Raw genomic sequence first — 19,053 nt, 5'->3', positions numbered from 1 at the left:
CTCAGATTGGGGGGGTAAAGGAGATAGGAGAAGATCAACTTCGGGCTATTTTACCTTTGTTGGAGGTAATTTGGTCACTTGGAAGAGTAAGAAGCAAAAGGTTGTCTCACTATCTAGTGCAGAAGCTGAGTACCGGGCAATGGTGAAAGGTATTTGTGAATTGCTGTGGCTTAAAAGGCTTATGGGGGAGTTGGGTTTTTCCTCTGAGAAACCAATGAAGTTGTATTGTGATAATCAATCAGCGATTAAAATTGCTGAGAACCCGGTTCAGCATGATAGAACGAAACATGTGGAGATTGACAGGAACTTTATCTATGAAAAGTTGGAAGAAAAGATAGTTGAGGTACAATATGTCAGTACTACAAGCCAGTTGGCAGATGTGTTGACCAAGGCCGTATCAAATTCGGTTTTTAACGATTCGCTTGTCAAGTTGGGCATTTGCGATGTCTATGCACCACCTTGAGGGGGAGTGTTGAATCATTGACTAGTGTGTAAATAAATATCTTGTAATTAGGGAATTCCCAATTGTTATGGGATTGTACTTTGGGCCTTGCCGAGATTAGCTTTCCTTCCTAGAATAGGATAGGCTCTTGTATTGTATAAATACCTCATGTTAGAGGCATATATTAATATATTGAAAAACCCTAAATTGACTATACGTACGTAACGACATGTTATTTTACTGAGTTGTTAGGCAAAGTGTCAAACATGAGTACTTAACATAACAAATGCAGTACATAATAAGATATCTTGCACCGAAAAATTAATAGTAATTCTATAATGGCTCACATGACGTACATGAGAACATACTACAATTATCAACGAAGGTTCGAGAACGAACATACTACAATTATCAACGAAGGTTCGAGAACATTCTTAATAATTCAAGAAAGAGTCAGATTTCATTAACGACAACCTACTTAAAGATAAATGATGCTGCATTAAGTATAAGAAGCTTTCTGTTAGCATATATCTGCTTTTCATTGGCAACTCAACAATTAATTTCAACATTGATTTCCTGAGCCAACTAAAGAACCTTCATTATTCGACACTAATGAACTCTATATATTCAGATGAGACCGCAGAGAGAATTTCGAATATTTTCATTGGAGTCACTCATAACCCTATCATTTTAATTCTTGGAGAAAAAAAATGCATACATGTAATTGATATTTCACCATAACCCTGCAATCAGATCTTGTGCAACCACAAAAATCTAGATTTTGTTTTAACTTCATTATTAGATTTTCTTGTTGAATGTGCCTTACCGAATAGGAGATTTCAACATCTAACTAGTTCATTTTGTTAGCGAAGGCTGTACAAAGAGAAGAACCTATTACCTTGTAATGAATCCACTGCATTATTCATCCTAACAAATACCATTTCATCTAGCAATTAAGTTCAAACTAACCCACATCTACATGACATGCAAAAAAGAAAAAGAAAATAACCAGATCAAACAGACCGCATACATTTGACTGAGCAATAACAAGAAACTAGTAAATCCAACTAGCAATAACAAGATCAAAAAACATATATATATATATATATATCTGTGTCAAAATCACAACTTTTGAGCTTCAATTTCGAACTTATAAAAAAAAATAAAAAAAAAACACACCCAAAATAATTCAAAGTTTGAAAAGGAATTACTTTTTCAAGTGATCAGACTCTGAGCCACGTACAATTCCTGTGGCATCAAGCATTTCAAACACAAACACGAAAGGTTTTCTCAGTTTCAGAGAGATGAGAATAATAAGAATGTATGCAAGAACACAAAACAATCCAAGAGAAAAAAGAAAGGAAAGACTCAGAGTGAACCTTCTCAAGGTGTTGTGCTAGCTAGCTGTTTTCTTCTCCTGGACTCTCTGTGACGCCACATAGAAGAAATGAAAGATTCATATATATCGGGGTCGTTCTGGGGGTCGCTCTGGCTTGCAATTACAGAAATGTCCTTTCCAATTGTAACGGCACAGCACCAACTCAGACTGGCCTTGACTCAAATGAATCCAGTCTGTCCAGAGCTAGCGATGAGCCCAGCATGGTTAGTTTATGTGGCACTACTGGGAGTTTAACAAGTCAGCGACAGATAGTGTGTTCAGGCATCTGAGACTTTGTTTCCTCTTCATTTGAACTCTGCATGGAATCTGACAGGTGTAGAAGCAAAGCCATGTTGCACTCATGTAAAGCCCAGTTGGTTGCTAAGCCTGGTTCAGTCAGCTGTATATACTTGGTTGCCTAAAACAGTTTTAAATTTGATGAACCCATTTTTATCTTCAAAAGTAATTGAGTTTGTCCTCATCTTTTTCACTTTTATGTTTACTTAATGGAGTAAAAGTAAAACTATTGGTTTGTATGTATTGACCATCTTTCCAACAGTTAGTGGCGGAGCCAGGATTCTATCATAATGGGGGTATGCTAAACAAAATAAAAAATGTGATTTGCATTCAATAATACCAACAAGCCAATCATAAACAAAACACCATAAATACAACTAAACATGTAAAACAGCAGCCAAATGAATTCCATGACAAGGAAATATTATTAATTATCATCCAATAGGAAATTTTTTAGCTGCAAGAAATGCCATGAAAATGTATGATATTTTTTTTTTTTTTTTGACCAATTGGAAACCATTCCATTAACAAGCCACAAAGGCAGAAAGTTCAAACCAATTAAACAACAAGCAACCAACTAAAACAAACAGCAACAACACAATGAAACAGAGCAGCGTACATAATGCAGAAAAACATATGCAGAAATTAATCCAAAGGAAGTCCATCTGCTAACAGCACACCAAGCAAGGAGAATGGGGGTTTAGAAACCCAGTCCTCAGGACACATTCCCCTTCGAGCCAGCTGAGCTAACTCATGAGCAGCCTGATTGGCTTTTCTTGAAATCCATGACCATCTAACAGAAACAAAACCTTGCTGCAATAGTTTAATGTCATGAACCACAGGAGCAATATGCCAAGAAATAGGTAGAGTAGAGTGAGTCAAAGCCATAATGACAGACTTAGAGTCAGATTCCACCAGCAACTCAGCAAAACCACAATTCTTGGCACAAAGAAGTCCTTCCTTAATTGCCAGAGCCTCCACCAATTCAGCAGACTCAGCAGAACAAGGCTTAGCGACACCCCCCAGAACTTGACAGCCATGATTTCTAATAATCACTCCAATCCCTGCAATATGAGAGTCTTTAAGCCAAGAGCCATCTGTATTCACCTTAACCACATTTCCATAAGGAGGTGACCACATCTCAGCATCAATTATAGGATTGGAAACCTGCTTCATAGGTTTAGGAACCTGGGAAGGAAGAGATTCCATAAACTCAGTAAAGGCTTTCAAAGCATTAGAACAAACCACTGCAGGATCAGGAATTAGCTTTCGAAAAAAAGATTTACACCGCATTTTCCAAATATGCCACAAAATAAAACCAATTCTGGCCATCAATGACGCATCATCATTTTTCCAAGCCTGACACACATCCAACAGCCAGGAATCCAAAAAAGAAATAGCAGCTTTATCAACTTTATACCCCAAACAATAAAACCAAACAGGCTCCACCCAATCACATAACAAGAATAAATGCTCCAAAGTTTCAGGATATCGATGACAAATAGGGCAGAGAGAAGAATTTATAATCTTTCTCTTATAGAGGTTATAATTTGTTGCTAAAGCATTATGCATTAGTTTCCACACAAAATGCTGAACTTTTGGAAGAACTTTCAGTTTCCAAATAGCTTTCCACATACCAGAATCAATTTGGTGAGATAAATGAGAAGACACCATATTAGAACCTGGCCTTTGAGCATGCTGCCAATGATAACCAGACCTCACAGAATATACACCAGACTTCGTGAATGGCCAAATAAATCTATCTGGACAAGTCCTTGGTCCCAATGGAATCTCATAAATTCTCTTCCTTAAAGACTCTTCCATATAAAACTGAATAGAATCAAAATTCCAAGACCAATTGTCTTGATTAATAAGACCAGAGACCCTATGAGGGACATCAGAAGCACCAGAAATATCAGCAGCAAAAAGAGGAGTAGTTTGTCCTGGAATCCACACATCCCTCCAAATTCGAATTGAAGCTCCATCTGAAACCTGCCACTTTCCTCCTGCCAGTAGTATATCTCTTCCTTTCAACAGGCTTGACCAAGCCCAAGTGGATCTACTCCCAATCTTAGCATGTAAAAAATCAGTATGTGGAAAATAAATGCTCTTGAGAACTCTAGACCATAAAGCATCAGGTTCATGGATCAATCTCCAAGCCTGCTTGGCCAGTAAAGCCAAGTTAAATTCTTCAAAATCTCTGAATCCCATCCCTCCATCCTTCTTAGGCAAGCCAAGCTTCTCCCAACTAATCCAATGAATTTTCCTTTCTTCACCCTTCTGCCCCCACCAAAATCTCGAAATAGTAGAATTCAAATCATCAATGACAGCTTGGGGAAACTTGAAGATTGCCATAGGATAAGCAGGCACAGCAGTAGCTATTGACTTGATCAACACCTCTCTTCCAGCATTAGATAAAAACAATTGCTTCCAGCTTTTAGTTTTTTGTTTAACTTTTTCCGAAACATAAGCTAAAGCCCTTTTCTTAGACCTTCCCCAAATGGTTGGTAGGCCCAAATACTTACCAGGATTAGAAGAAGCAACCATATTCATAGCAGAATTAATAGCCTCAATTGTATCTGCAGAAGTGTTAGGACTAAAATAAAGTGTGGACTTACTGTAATTCACTACCTGACCAGAAGCCAAACCATAGTCCTCCAGAATTCTTTTCATAACCAGGCAGTTAGGCACAGTAGCTTTAAGAAAAAATAAAGAATCATCTGCAAAGAACAGATGAGACAAAATTGGCCCATTTCGACTAAGCCTTATGCCATGAAGATGACCTTGAGACACTGCATCCTGTACCATATTGGCCAACACATCACTAACCAAGAGAAAAAGGTAAGGAGATAAAGGATCTCCTTGCCTAAGTCCTCTGGAAGGAGAGAAAAAAGGTCCTGGTTTTCCATTGAGATGTATAGAGAGAGAAACCGAGCTCACACACTTCATAATAAGTGCTATCCATCTCAGATCAAAACCCATCTTAACCATAGTTGCTTCTAAAAAATCCCACTCCACTCTATCATATGCTTTACTCATATCAACCTTTAACCCAAGCTGACCAGCCACACCATTTCTTTTTAACTTCAGGTGGTGGAAAACTTCATGAGCAATCAATATATTATCTTGAATTTGTCTCTTAGCGACAAAAGCACCTTGACAAGGAGAAATCAATTCAGGCAGAAAGGGTTTCAATCTATTTGCCAAGATTTTGGACAGGATCTTATAAGAAAAATTACAACATCCAATTGGCCTAAACTGTGTAAAATCCTCAGGAGCAGTCACCTTAGGAATTACCACCAGCCTGGTCTGATTCATTGATCTAAGAATGGTCCCATATTCATGAAAATCTTGAGCAGCTTTGGTAATAATTGATGAGACAATTTCCCAATGCTTCTGGTAAAAAATTCCAGAAAAACCATCTGGTCCTGGAGCCTTTAAAGCGCCAAGGTCAAACACAGCAGCTTTCACCTCCTCAAGAGTCACTTGAGCTAGCAAAGACTCATTCATATCAACTGAAACCACTCTCCTAACACTGCATAGAGCAGAATCCCAATTCCTGGGACCAGAACTCTTGAAAAGATGTTGGAAATACTGTTGAAAACCCCTGTGAATCTCCTTCTCCTTATCAAGCCACACACCATTCTCATCTTTGATACGTAGCACTTTATTAAATTGTCTTCTTTGGATGGTTGATAAGTGAAAGAAACGTGTATTCTTATCTCCATGCTGCAACCAATCAACCCTGGATCTTTGTTTCCAGTATAATTCCTCACCTTCCCATAGAACTTTAATCTGAGACTGTAAACGACAAATTCTATCTTTATTAACCTCCTCAATAGGTTTACTTTGCTCCAATAAAAGGTCATGCATAGTATTATTGATCTGCTGCAGATTATTTCCTATTTTCTTAGAATGCCACTTCAAAAGATCTTTAGAGCAAGCCTTTAAGTTCCTGCACCAAATAACAGCAGGCAAATCAAACTGATCATTTTTCCAACATTTCTCAATTACCTGTCTACATTCCTCATACTTTAGCCATTTAGCTTCAAATCGAAATAACTTGGGAGACATAAGCTCTTTAAAATGGCAGTCAATCAATAAGGGAGCATGGTCAGATCCAATGATGGGAAGATTAAACACTTGAACTTTAGGAAAAGCAAAGTGCCAACTAGGATTAGATAGAGCTCTATCCAGCCTCTCCCTTAGCCATTCCCCATTCCAATTTCTCATCCAAGTGTAACTCAAGCCTTGAAATCCCAAATCCATCATATTGGCCTCCCTGATGAAATTTTGTAGGAAACTGAGATCTCTAGCAGAAACCAAGTTACCACCATCCTTTTCAATATGCCAAGCCATCACATTAAGATCACCAAAACATAACCATTGCTCTTGCATTGATTGACCAAACAAAGTTAAAGCCTCCCAAAATCGTGGTTTCTCAGCTTCAATTGGAGGGCCATAGATGCAAGAAGCCCTCCAAGATGACTTTGTAGCCATATCTTTTACTGCAATATTGACCAGATTTTTAGAAAAATCTAAAACCTCTACACCAATTTCATGAGTCCACCATAAAGCTAAACCTCCTGACAAACCAACTGCATCCACATAAAAACAGTCAGTAAACCCCAATGATTTCCTTAATCGTTCAAATTTATCTCCATGACCTCTAGTTTCCATAAGAAAGACTAGAGAAGGGCTGTACTTCTTCCTTAAATTTTTTAAGGACTTTACTGTCAGGTCAGCCCCAAGACCCTGACAGTTCCAACTCAACACTTTCATGGAGATTGGGTGGCTGCATTAGGCCAGCCACCACAACCCTCAGTGAAAGAAGACGAACAATCCTGGAAGGAAGAAGCATTGAGCATGCCTATAGCACCAGAAGCATCTAAATTATCAACAACAGGAGAAACAACTTTCTTTTTCCTTGGTCGACCTCTTCGTTTCCCACCTGAACCAGAAGCACTCATAGGTAAACGACAACCACCATGAGGATGGAGCTTAAGAACATCATCACCAAGTTTCTGCTTTTTCAAAGTCTGATAATTCAAATCATCCTCCCCTAATCTCTTAAACCCCAAAGTTCTAAAAATTTGAGTAAGAGTAACCACAGTTACTATCTTATCAGACATATCTTCATCAAAACTGGGAGGAGGCAATTGATCAGAAGCAGGAGTACTAACCACCAGAGGCAAATCCACCATAGAAGGCTTATCAGAAACAATAGATTCAGGAAAAGGTAAAACAACCTCCAATTTTCCAAACTGACCTACAGATGAGGTTTCAACAGAATTAGTGAACTGAGAGTTAGATTCCACCCTCAAAGTATGAGTAGCTGTACAGACAGCACCCTGTTGATGGTGTAACAAAATAGAGGGATCAGATTGAGTAATTTGCTCAATATCATCCAGGAGCTGACAGCTTGGAGAGACAACAACCCCCACAGGCTTCAGTACATTTGCCCCTTGTTTCTGATCAGAGGTCTGTACCTGCTGACACACCTTATTTTTTATCACCTGTAATTCCTCGCTAAGATCCAAAAACTGCTCCACCAGAGGAGCCTTCTCCAAAACTTTAACTGATCCCAAGCTCTTCCATAAATCTTTCTTCCTCTCCTCCTTTTTCTTGAACAAAAGATTAATATTTGGAGCTGTCGTAGTTCGTAACTTTTCAGAGAATCTCAAACGTCCAAGATCATCCTTCACAATTTCATCCTCACAATCTGCCAAACAATGGCCAAGCTTGCCACAGTTGTAACAGAAATCAGAAAGTCTTTCATATCTGAATTTGATCTTAAAATCCCCATGAATACCATCTGGAACCCACAACTCACTAATCAAAGCCTTAGTAACATCCATCAACACCCTGACTCTTAAAAGACCCCTTGGATACAATTTAGGATCTTCTATCTCCAAAACAGTGCCCAACCGTTCCCCAAATTTCTGGGCCACATTCTTAGTCATCAGACCCCTTGGCAAGTTAGTGATTTGAATCCAATAAGGAACTTCAGAAAAACACAAATCACCAATTGCCAAATGGTCTGGCCACCGAACAATGCTCACACAATAGCCTTTGACAGACCAAGGTCCACCCCTTAGAATTCTTTCTGCCACTTTTTCATTAGGACAGGTAATGGAGAACAACCTATCTTTAACCCCCACCATTTTAATATCTCCAAACTCCTTCCAAGCATTTAACAGAATATGAATAACAGAGCCTCGATTAGGTATTTTTTCAGCTATAACTGCAGCAGCCAAACACACATATTCATCCTCTTCAAAACTACTAACATCAGAGGGATCACGAGACCGCAAAGAAGAACTCGAGGCCATAACCACCAAAACTACAACCAAACACAACACAAGAACACACCAAACCTCACAGCGACAAAGCAACAAACACTTCCCAAACACACCAATACGATCTCAATCAACCAACTCCAGAGCTCAAAAACAAAAGATGACAACACCTTTGTATTTCGCCAAAACGAAAGAAATTCACCAAAACAGATAGAGCGAAGACGATCGCAAACAAATAGATCAAACAGATAGCTCAAAACCGACGACACTTATCGCCACACAAAAATCCAGTAATCGAATTAAGGAAAGAGAACTAAACAACAATCCCTAGTTCTCTAATCACAAGAAGTATGAACAATTCCATCGCAGTCTATCACCATAATCAACTTCTCTGTAATTACACCAAAGTCACGCAAATAAGCCAAACAGACCAGTAACAGAGTCAGGGAAAGAGAGAACCTGAAGATCCAGCAGCAAGGAGAAAAGGAGATCAGGAAGATGAAAATGGGAGAAATGTAGAGGATCAATGCAACTAGATGGTATGAGACGAAGCTCACGAGCCAAACAACGCCATTGCAGCGCGGGAAAATCTCATAACAAACTAGAGAGAGAAGCTCTGCTCTAGAGAGAGAGACGGTTTTTAGATTCTTTTGAAAAATGTATGATATTTTATTTAGTATCATTTTTCCACATTCACAAATGTAATTTGCATATTTGCAAGCTAGGGGTCTATATTTTTGATTTGAAACAGATTATGGGTTCAAGATTATATACATGTGGGCAAAACAATAGACTTATTGGGGTCACATGCCACCAAGACCCCAACCTGGCTCCGCCACAACCGTACGCGTGTTGAGACCCTGCTTGAATGAGTAAGTATGGTTGAAATGGAAACAGTTTTTGGTAAATTGGTATGTGTGTTCCGGCCATGTACATTTTTCAGCCTAGATGATTTAGATCTCTAATTGTCTAAGTGAGGTTTTGGACTTTTTAGGGTCGCACTTGAGGCTTCAGAAATACAGGCTTATCTAGGGTGATTAACGTGGGTTGCGATGTGTTGGCAAAGAAAGAGGCCAAAGACAGAGACAATTCAAAATGGCTATTTCCCCAAAATGTTTTGTCTTTTTTTTTTTGGCCAGGTTTTTGTCTGTCAATTTGTCTACTCTATAATGAATTTAGTTTTACATAATAAAAAAGACAATCCAATTGAGTTTGGTGCTTAATTATGCCTTGCCTCCCCTTTCTTACTATATATTTTTGAAAAAGTTTGATAAAAAGGTATTATTCTTTAAAAGAAAGATTTTTGCTCATTTTGTTAAAAAATCTAAAAACTTTACCATTTAAAAAAATATCTAGGTTTGTTAGGCTCATTAAATTTCAAGATAATTAAAGCTCAATAGTAAAGATATGTGTTGGCCAACAAAAAACGCCCAGAGACAATGTAATGGCAAGATAGTTTTAGAGAACAATGACAATCCAATTAAGGAAAATAACTATTTCTGCCAAATGTTTTGTCTGTGAGTTCGTCTAGAGTGTAATGAATTTAGTTGTAATAATAAATATGACAAGTAAGTGAACGAATAAGTGTAGAATTGGCCAACAAAAAACGTCCAGAGACAATGTAATGGCAAGATAGATTTAGAGAACAATTAATACAATATCCAATTAAGGAAAATAACTATTTCAGCCAAATATTTTGTCTGTGAGCTAGTTCGTCTAGAATGTAATGAATTTAGGTTTATATAATAAATATGACAAGTATGTGAACACTGTGGAAAGGGAGCTTCTCCAAACAAATATGTGTAGAATTGGCAAATTAAATGCACTTATTTTGAGGAAATCCAAATCCCAAATCAATTGTCTTAGGTCTTTTCTTTTTTTGGCCAACACATATATTTGGTGTCAAGCTTTGATTACCTTGCTTCTATTTTTCTTTGATTGGGGAGGACAAATACAAATATTTAAAATTTGATGGTATAATTGGTAAACTGGTAAAGTTTTTAATGAAATGAGCAAATTCTTTCATTTAAGGATTGTCTCCAACTCAGATTTTAATGGATTTTAAAATTCATAGAATCTATCAAAATCTAAGAAAAATAACTGAAATTCTCATGAAATCTATAATGTGTAAAAAATCCATTAAATTTCATCCAAATCCATTAAAATCCACTACTTAATAAAATCCATCAGTTTTTTAGGACACCTTGATTTCTAAAGAATCCATTAAAATTTGAGTTTAATTGAGACACCTAGATTTTTATGAAATTTATTAAAATCCTAATTAAGAACACTTAGATTTCGTTGGACTTTTAAAATTTGAGTTGGGGAAAAGTTTTGATTACCTTGATTCTATTTTTCTTTGATTGGGGAGGAGAAATTCAAATATTTAAAATTTGATGGCAAAATTGGTAAAGTAGTAAAGTTTTTAATGAAATGAGCAAATTGCCAAATTCTTTCATTTAAAGAATATCAACACATTTTGGCCAAAAAAAAAAAAATATATCAACACATTTTTATGAAATTTTAAAAACATAGTAGGAAAAGGATACATAGGACCCACCAAGGACTGACTTCATACATGAGAAGGCATGTCATGAGTTAAATCCCTTATTGAAGAAATAAAGCTTTGCCTAATAGAATATAAGATCTTGAGCATTAAACCCAAAACAAATTGATAATAGGTGAACATGTCCAAGCATTATTATTAATTGGCACAAAATAGGAAGGAAATTGTAAAAGGACCCCATTTACTTACACCCATAAGGTTTGAGGTGTTTCACAACCATCACCTTATCATTTCAATTTTTCCGTTTTAGTACCTAACGTATCCCATTTGTCTGACTGTCTAATTAGATGTTAAATGATGATGTGGCAGTTGCGAGGCCCACATTTTTTCCGAACTATAAGGCTGAATGACCTCTCTTCATCATGGGCATTTTTGGTAAATCAAAGTTCGTTATGGATTTTAGGACGCCGTTCAAAAACAAAAATCCATATCAAACCTCTGAAGCACTTTCTTTGGGGCATTTTAATTGGGAGGTCATTCAACTTTACAAGTCAGCAAAAATGTGGAATCCGCAACTGTCACGTCATTAATTAATATTTGATTAGACGGTCAAATAGATAATGGTAGTCAATTGTAAGTAAATCAAAACCTTAGGTACTATATTTAAAAATTAAAACGATAGGGTGCAAGTTGTGAAACACTCCAAACCTCAGGGGTGTAAGTTGTAATTTGCTATTTTTTCTCAAATCTTTCCAACTTTATCCCTTTATTGTAAAAAAAAAAAAAAAAAAACAGCAGCCCCACCCACCCCACCGGCCGGTGTCACCTTCCCCCCCTCTCTCTCTCTCTCTCTCTCTCTCTCTCTCTCTCTCTCTCTCTCCCTCCCTCCCCCCCTCCCTCCCTCCCTCTCTTTCCAGTTCAGTGCAAGCGGAGTTCAGTGACCTAGCTAGCCTTTAGATCGAAGGTCGCCGTTGTTTGATCTGAAAGCTAATTAACAAGGTTGCCAGTCTCCCCTTGCATTGGACTAGAGAGAGGGAGAGATGAGGGAAGAGAGAGAAAGGGAAAAAGGGAAAGAGAAAGAGAGGGCATGAGAGAGAGAGGGGAGAAGAAAGGGGGCCGGTGACACCGGTGGGTGGGTGGGTGGGGGGCTGCTAGGCTTTGGTTAAATTTTTTTTTTATACAGTTGTGAAGGGGCACAGTTGGAAAATATTAGGAAAACAAATTTTTTGGTTTAAAAATAAAAAAATGAGCTCCTTGTAGAATTTCCCAAAATGGAATACAATTGAAGGAGGTGGTGCAGGAACCTAATTAAGTAGTGTTTGGATCCAATTGCAGTGAAGGAAAATTTTCATATAGCTGAATGAGTAATCAATTAATTAAAGGGAATTGAATATGAGGCTGTTGGACACTCCATATAGAACGAGTTGAGTAATTCAAAGTGAGCTAGTTGTGCCTCTAATGTACCAATTTGTTTCTCATTGCATCTTTTCAGAAAAACAATTCAATAATTCTCATTATATGAAAATCTTATATAACAATATATGATGGAGTTTGTGGAAAAGTATAGTACTCAAGAAACACTATATATACATTTACACTTAATGTGACAAGCACTTGAACCACCTCCCCTGTAATCTAGTTTGCAAAAGTACATTTACATTCAATAAACAGAAAATTAGAGTTTAGTTCTTATTACTTCTCTTTAAGATTCCCATCATTCTTTGACTTGACTCTTAATCGATCATGAGACCAAGTATTCGACTCTCGAGGAATATTAAAGATGTAGGACTTCTCCGTAGTCAAGTCAAGCTTCTTCCATAGGATGGGATCATGACAAGCGACACACCATGAGGTACAGATGCGAGAAACAACAGAAATCAAACAAAGTTATGAATATCCTTAAAGGATATCATGTCAATTCGGAACTTTTGTTGTACGTGCTGCCTCTGTCTATATGTCTGTGAATATTTTCGGCTCGCCTCAACTCTAGAGAAAATAGATCAAAATATTGTAAAATTTGATATAAAATAAAGAAATCATCAAAAGAAAAATGCATGTTTTTTGAGTGGATTCACAATATATAATGCGCTCTTCATATACTTGTTTTAGGAATATGAGCTGGATTGGAGTGTGAAAAAGAATCCAAGTTTAAATAATTTCAAACGCGCGACCATATTTTTTTAATATGGAGGAGATGTCCAAAGTAAGAAGGCTAAATAAGCAACCTTTTGAGCTTCATGAAATCCATGTTAGGATAAGAGAATCAGTAGTATAGCCCTAGTAGAAAAAACATTGTGTTACTAACCAAGGGGTCGCCATTTGTGGCTTTGAAATTGCCGAAAGCTCCTATCCATTTGTAACGCCAGAGTAACAACTCTGATTGGCCTTGACTGAACCCTTGCATGAAATCTGTCAGGTGTAAAAGGGAAGTCATGTAAATCTGAGACAAACCTAAAACATTTTAAAATTTGTTCAACCAATTTTTTATTTATTTGTTATCGAACCCATTTTTTTCTTTTAAAAACATAAAATTGTCCTCGATCTTCATTTTTTAACTTTTATGTTAACTTCAATAAAAGAAAAATTATTTGGACCACTTTTATTTTGATAAAGCACACACAAATGGGAAAAATTAAGAAATGACAACAAGATAAATAAATATATGTGTGTAAACAAATGAATTTGGACAAGATTAGAACCATATGCATGGCCGAACGAGATGTATTTATATACCTCTGGTAAATCATTGTTCCGGTGATCGGTTAATTTAAAATAGTACGTCAAGCTCATCATTGGCACCATCTCCCTCTTCATCTTGGCCTTCAGTGGAATCATAAATGTTGAATATTTTCTTTATGAAAGAAAGAACTAGAAAATTAGGCTAGGATGTATGATCGCTAGTGCGGACACCAACCCAATGGCTTGAGTCAATTTTATAGGCAGAGTGGAATGTTCTCGAATAGAGGCTTTGGGAAAACGGTGGACTTGAATATGTGGTCTAGAAGAGCAGTTTTGAAAACAATGGGCTATAATAGTCTATGGGCACCCAAATCATAAATTTTTTTTTTAATAACAATATCTCCATGTACAAATAACTAAAATGTACATACTTTAAATAATAAAATAATTTTTGTTTAATCAGGTTTTAATAAAATAAAAACTAAAAGGTAAAAAATTTGAGAAAAATAAGAGAGATCCAGTCCTTGTCTCTTTCCTTCTTGAGCACTTTAGAACTAACCAGTTAGTTAGTAAAATAATATGATACTAACCATTAATTTTTCCTTTCTTTTTTGTTTTTTGTTTCTCTCTCTCTCTCTCTCTCTCTCTCTCTCTCTCTCTCTCTCTTTCTCTCTCTCTCTCTCTCTCTCTCTATATATATATATATAGAGAGAGAGAGAGAGAGAGAGAAGGCTAAAATAGAAGGGAAAAAAACATATTAGTTTACAAGGAAGAGTGAAGGATAAACTTCCATTTGTAGCATGATAATAGATATGCGCTCGATCCCAAGAAATCATTTTGTAAAGAATTGTAAGCATCCATCCCAAAATCAATTGGCAATAGGAGGAGTAACCCAAATCCTTATAAGCCATTATATAAGGCCTCACATTAATTTTCGATGTGAGATCTTTCTCTCAACAAGCCCTCGCACCTGTGGCGTCACTCAAGCCTAAGACATGGATAATTCATTTTGAGTAACATGAAAGCACGTGTGGCCGTTGGGCCTAACACGTGTATATATAGTTTGCTCTGATACCATGAATGAATCTAGGTCTTCATCCTAAAACCAATTGGAAATGGGAGGAAGTAGCTCAAATCCTTATAAGCCACTATGCAAGGCCTCACATTTTCGATGTGAGATCTTTCTCTCAACATTTTGAAAACAAAGAATGTTCTTCGATAGTTTGAGTTTATGACCATATCTAGTTTAGTGTTTTGTCTTCTCCGGATTGACCATATCAACTAATGAAACATTTAAATACAAAGTGACTAGAAAAGCTATGTTCTCCAAATTGAGCAGGCCAAAATGGATATGCGTATTGAATGTTAAAATGAAGTAGCTTTCCGAGAAAACTAGAGTTTGGATCTTCTTAAATAATAAAAGAAGCATGAGAAAAAGCCAAAAAAAAAAAAAAGGATTCCATTACACCTCGTAACCTAATACGGTTACTAGGACAAACATGCAAACAGATGCTAAAAACCATTGTACAAAAACACTTAAGATGACTCTAAAGGGCACATTAAGTTAATTTGTAACCATTAAGAAATAAAGAGCAAGGCAAGCTATTGAGATTTTATCTCTTTGTGCAAAGTAATAATAACAAGAGAAATTTGGAAAACTAATATAAATTAGAGTCAATTAACGATTTTTAACTTTTATTTTTTTTATTTTTAGAAATTTGACCTATGAGCAGTTCTCGAGCTCCCCTTGAGTAGTGCTTGAGCTCTCCTTAAGAAGTGCTCGAGCTCACCTTGACAAGTGCTCGAGCTTCCCTCGAGCTCCCCTTGAGAAGTGCTCGAACGCTCCATGAGCTTCCTTTTCCCTTTTCCTTGTCCCCTTCCTATGCATTCATATATATATATATATATATATATATATGTATCTAGTTTGTTGCTGGACCAGGTATCCTCTCTTTGCACACTTTTAATTTGTTTCTTTTCCTCAAGTATAGTGTAGTTTGGTTAGGTTTTGGTGCGACTCTCTTCAACAAGAGTAATATCCACAATATAAAAAAAATTTTCTGCTCGGTTTCATAAATAATATCCACAATATGATTGATAACTGTGGCTGAGCAGAAACATATATTTAGTTAGAAACTAATATTTAGTTAGAAACTATGCCCATCATGTCTAAATTAATGAAAATGAAGGCAACCTATTAGTGTCACGACCAGCTACCACTTAAAAATCCTTGTACGTAGGAAATTTAGGCAATATAATGATATAATCAATGGATTGAAATCATAAGAGAAAAGTGTGTACCAGCCATATGGTAGGATATATATGTCTGTGTGTATATCTATATATTGCATTGCCATATGTAATAAAAATTTCTACTTTCCTATTTACTTTTCCTCGATCACATGGAAGTTACATCATAAAATCCTTCCAAATATATTGTTTGACCTCATAGGGAAAGAACAGATTATGAATATATAATATGCAAATTAATGGAAGTACGGTACACATAAATATGCAACGGATTATGAATATTTTATTATATATATTCTATTTTATGCTACAGAAGAGCCAAAATTCTGCCCCACCATTCATGCCAAAATTAATTAATTAGATGTTCACTGGCATGCGTACTTCTGATGCAAACCACTGCAGCAACTTTCACAGTACAAATATTCTTGTTGGTGATGTAACTCCAATTAACTGGTCATCGATCTCTTGTACTTCAAACCTTTCCTGTATGATTGCAAGGACCTTGCTTTGTAGGTTCTGACTTTATTTGAACTCTTTTAACCTATAATTGTCTATGATAGAATAATTTTATTCATGTAATAAAAAGAAGATCATATTATTTAGATTAGTACATTATCTGTGTCTTTTTTTCTTTTTTATTGACCTCTGCATTATCTATATCTTTAACTAAGATATTCACCACATAGTGCAGCCCTGCTGAGAAAATATACAAAATTTCCGGAAATCACCATCACTAGCTGAACTTCAACCTTAGAGGTTAAAGCAATGTGATCAGTATGATTAAGTCAAGCCAAGTCTCAATATTAATTAGTGAAAAAGTCATAGACAACTTCAAGAACATGAGGCTTAATTTGGTCCCAATAGGCGTGGAAAGATAGGGATAGAAGATGTCATGTAAACCATCGAGTAAACATGAGGCTAAATATATAGGTGTAAAGACATTAGGAAAGGGTCGGTTTCCTATTCTTTTCCAATACTGTTTTTTTTTTAAATAGTTTTTGACTCACCAAACAAACAAGCTATAATTTTTTATCTGACTCCTGACGAACAACTGACAATTGGCAAAAAGAATATCCCCAAAATGCTTTCTCGAAAGAGTTGCATGCTAGAGCAATGAGAAGTGAAACTATGTATTGCATTTCCATCTACATATATCAGTGTTCCATACATAATTGGGAAACTACTTTTTTAAAAGGACAGTGCTTGGCTTCTTACGAGCAATCCAACCATTCCTATTTACTAGTCAATCACAATTTGACATGTATTAAGCTATAAGGAGGAATTAGTCATTAGAAAAAAGAAAAGGACTAAATATTAGATATGTAGTGAACTACGAAAAGGAATGTCTTCTAATTAATGCCCTTTTTGGGAAAAACTTATGGGGGGCACGGGATGGAAGGGGACGAGACTTACCTAATCCCGTTCTCATATCTTGATATGAGTTCGTGATCGGTGCGAGATGGAATGAGAGTTTTGGGATTATGGTACCATATCGTCCCGCACCAAATTGGTTCGGTACCATCTCGATCCCAGACAAAAAAAAAAATCAATTGATTGGTTGACTGCTTTGCAATGTACAGCTGTACAAAATACTGGACATGCATTGATTAGTTGTGAATAAATGAGTGTCCAAATAAGTAGCAAAGATTATGAAAACAGAAGAGTTCAAAAGCCTATCACATGTGTTCCCTATTTGCTTGTCCAATTCGGCTGTCTAGCAGTGGTGTTACTTGGGAAGAATTGGGCTTAGTGTTATTTATTGGGCTATGAAAACAAGTTAAAAAATGAATTGGACTTAGTATTATTTGGGTCCATTAAATGAAATAAATAAATTTTTAATTAAATTTTAATTAATCGGTACGGAACGAGACCATCTCTGTATTAAACCTTCAGGACCGATCTCATCCCGTTTGAAATCCATAAGGTATGGGATCGATACGGGGTTTGAAAACAGAAAAACGGAATGAGACCAAACGATACGGAATGACACAGAACGGTATAATTTTGGTATTTTCGGTCTTAATGTCCACCCCTAGAAAAACTTGTCCAAAATTCCAATATAAATTGACGGATGGTTGTCAATCATCTGATTTATGATGGGGTGAATTTTTTCAAATAACATCAGATATTGACTTAACTAGGGCCTGTTTGGATGATCGAAGGTTTTTTGTGGGGTGGATTTGGATTTTGGGAATCCAAATCCAAATACACCTGTTTAGGTTTAATTTGGGTCCATTTGGATCGATGGAGAAATTTCATTGGAAGGATTTGGATTTGGGCTCCTCAAATCCAAATCATCCTGTTTGGGTTCAATTTAAGAAATGAATTTGGATTTGGCCCAAATCCAGAGTGGATTTTAGAGGCCTAAATCTATGGATTTTAATTCCTTCTCAAACTAGTTATATGAAATCTCAGCCACCACCCCACTCTCTCTCTCCTTCACCTTCGGTGACCATATCTGGCCACGTACCACAACCGGCCACCATCGCCAACCACCACCTTCGGCGACTATCTCCAGCAACCACCACCAACAAATATCATCCTTGCTCCATGCATGTTTTATGTGCTAAAAAATGAAGAGAAAGTGTGGTTGCTAGGGTTTGAACCCCCAGCCTTGTTCACACAAATAAAACCCTCAATCAACTAAGCTAAACTTGAATTTGTGTTTGTTATTTTAATATATATCTTATATTGCTAATTATATGAAAATAAAAATCACATTTCACATTTTTTTTATTCTTAATCATATGTGTAAATTTCTAAACTGTCAAAAAAAATTTCTTAAATTGAAATCTTCACATTTAAATTTTGGCTAAATTGAAATCCTTTTATTTGAAATTCTATTGTTTGGTTAAAAAATTTAAGGCTAAAGTTCAATTTAGACACTAAACTATAGAGGTATTTCAACTACATCCATTATCTATAAAATCATTCAAAAACATACCCCATATAAAATCTAAATTGAAAAAATGAATTTTTCTTCCTCTTTTCCTTTTTTACCCCTCTTCACCTCCCACTTTCTCTCTCTTCCCTCTCTCTGACCAACCCTCCCAACCCAGCCCCTCCCGACCCCACCTCCACCACAACCTTCCTGACCCCAACTATAGCTCGTGGAGGGATGGCTGGCATTAGGAGGACCCGCCAGTGGCCTTGGGCCACCAAGAAATGACCGTGTGCGCATAGGGAGGGAGCCACGCGAGAA

The 19,053-nt window shown here is 36.6% G+C and overlaps 1 protein-coding gene and 1 long non-coding RNA gene across 2 annotated transcripts; both read right to left on the bottom strand.

Annotated features, from left to right (window-relative positions):
* Positions 1–2,652: 2,652 nt before the first annotated feature.
* On the bottom strand, positions 2,653–3,546 carry LOC147291402 (uncharacterized). Its single transcript, XM_086238701.1, has one exon. It carries the CDS (start codon positions 3,447–3,449, stop codon positions 2,763–2,765), a length of 687 nt encoding a protein of 228 aa, XP_086094827.1. The 5' UTR covers positions 3,450–3,546; the 3' UTR covers positions 2,653–2,762.
* An 8,848-nt stretch (positions 3,547–12,394) lies between these two features.
* Positions 12,395–13,795, bottom strand: LOC147291401 (uncharacterized). Its single transcript, XR_015121449.1, has 3 exons — positions 13,656–13,795; positions 13,228–13,331; positions 12,395–12,908 (listed from the first exon to the last, which is right to left on the bottom strand). It is a non-coding gene; the product is annotated as an uncharacterized LOC147291401 (long non-coding RNA).
* Between the last annotated feature and the right edge of the window lie 5,258 nt (positions 13,796–19,053).

This window comes from Dryas octopetala, chromosome 3 (assembly GCF_963921425.1).
Source record: "Dryas octopetala chromosome 3, drDryOcto1.1, whole genome shotgun sequence".
Lineage (NCBI taxonomy): Eukaryota > Viridiplantae > Streptophyta > Magnoliopsida > Rosales > Rosaceae > Dryas > Dryas octopetala.
The sequence above is the reverse complement of the archived record's forward strand: the minus strand, read 5'-3'. Positions and strand labels throughout refer to the sequence as shown.

Excerpts from the sequence above, each read along its gene's own strand:
- LOC147291402 (XM_086238701.1), bottom strand. The coding sequence starts at position 3,449 with ATGGCCAGAATTGGTTTTATTTTGTGGCATATTTGGAAAATGCGGTGT.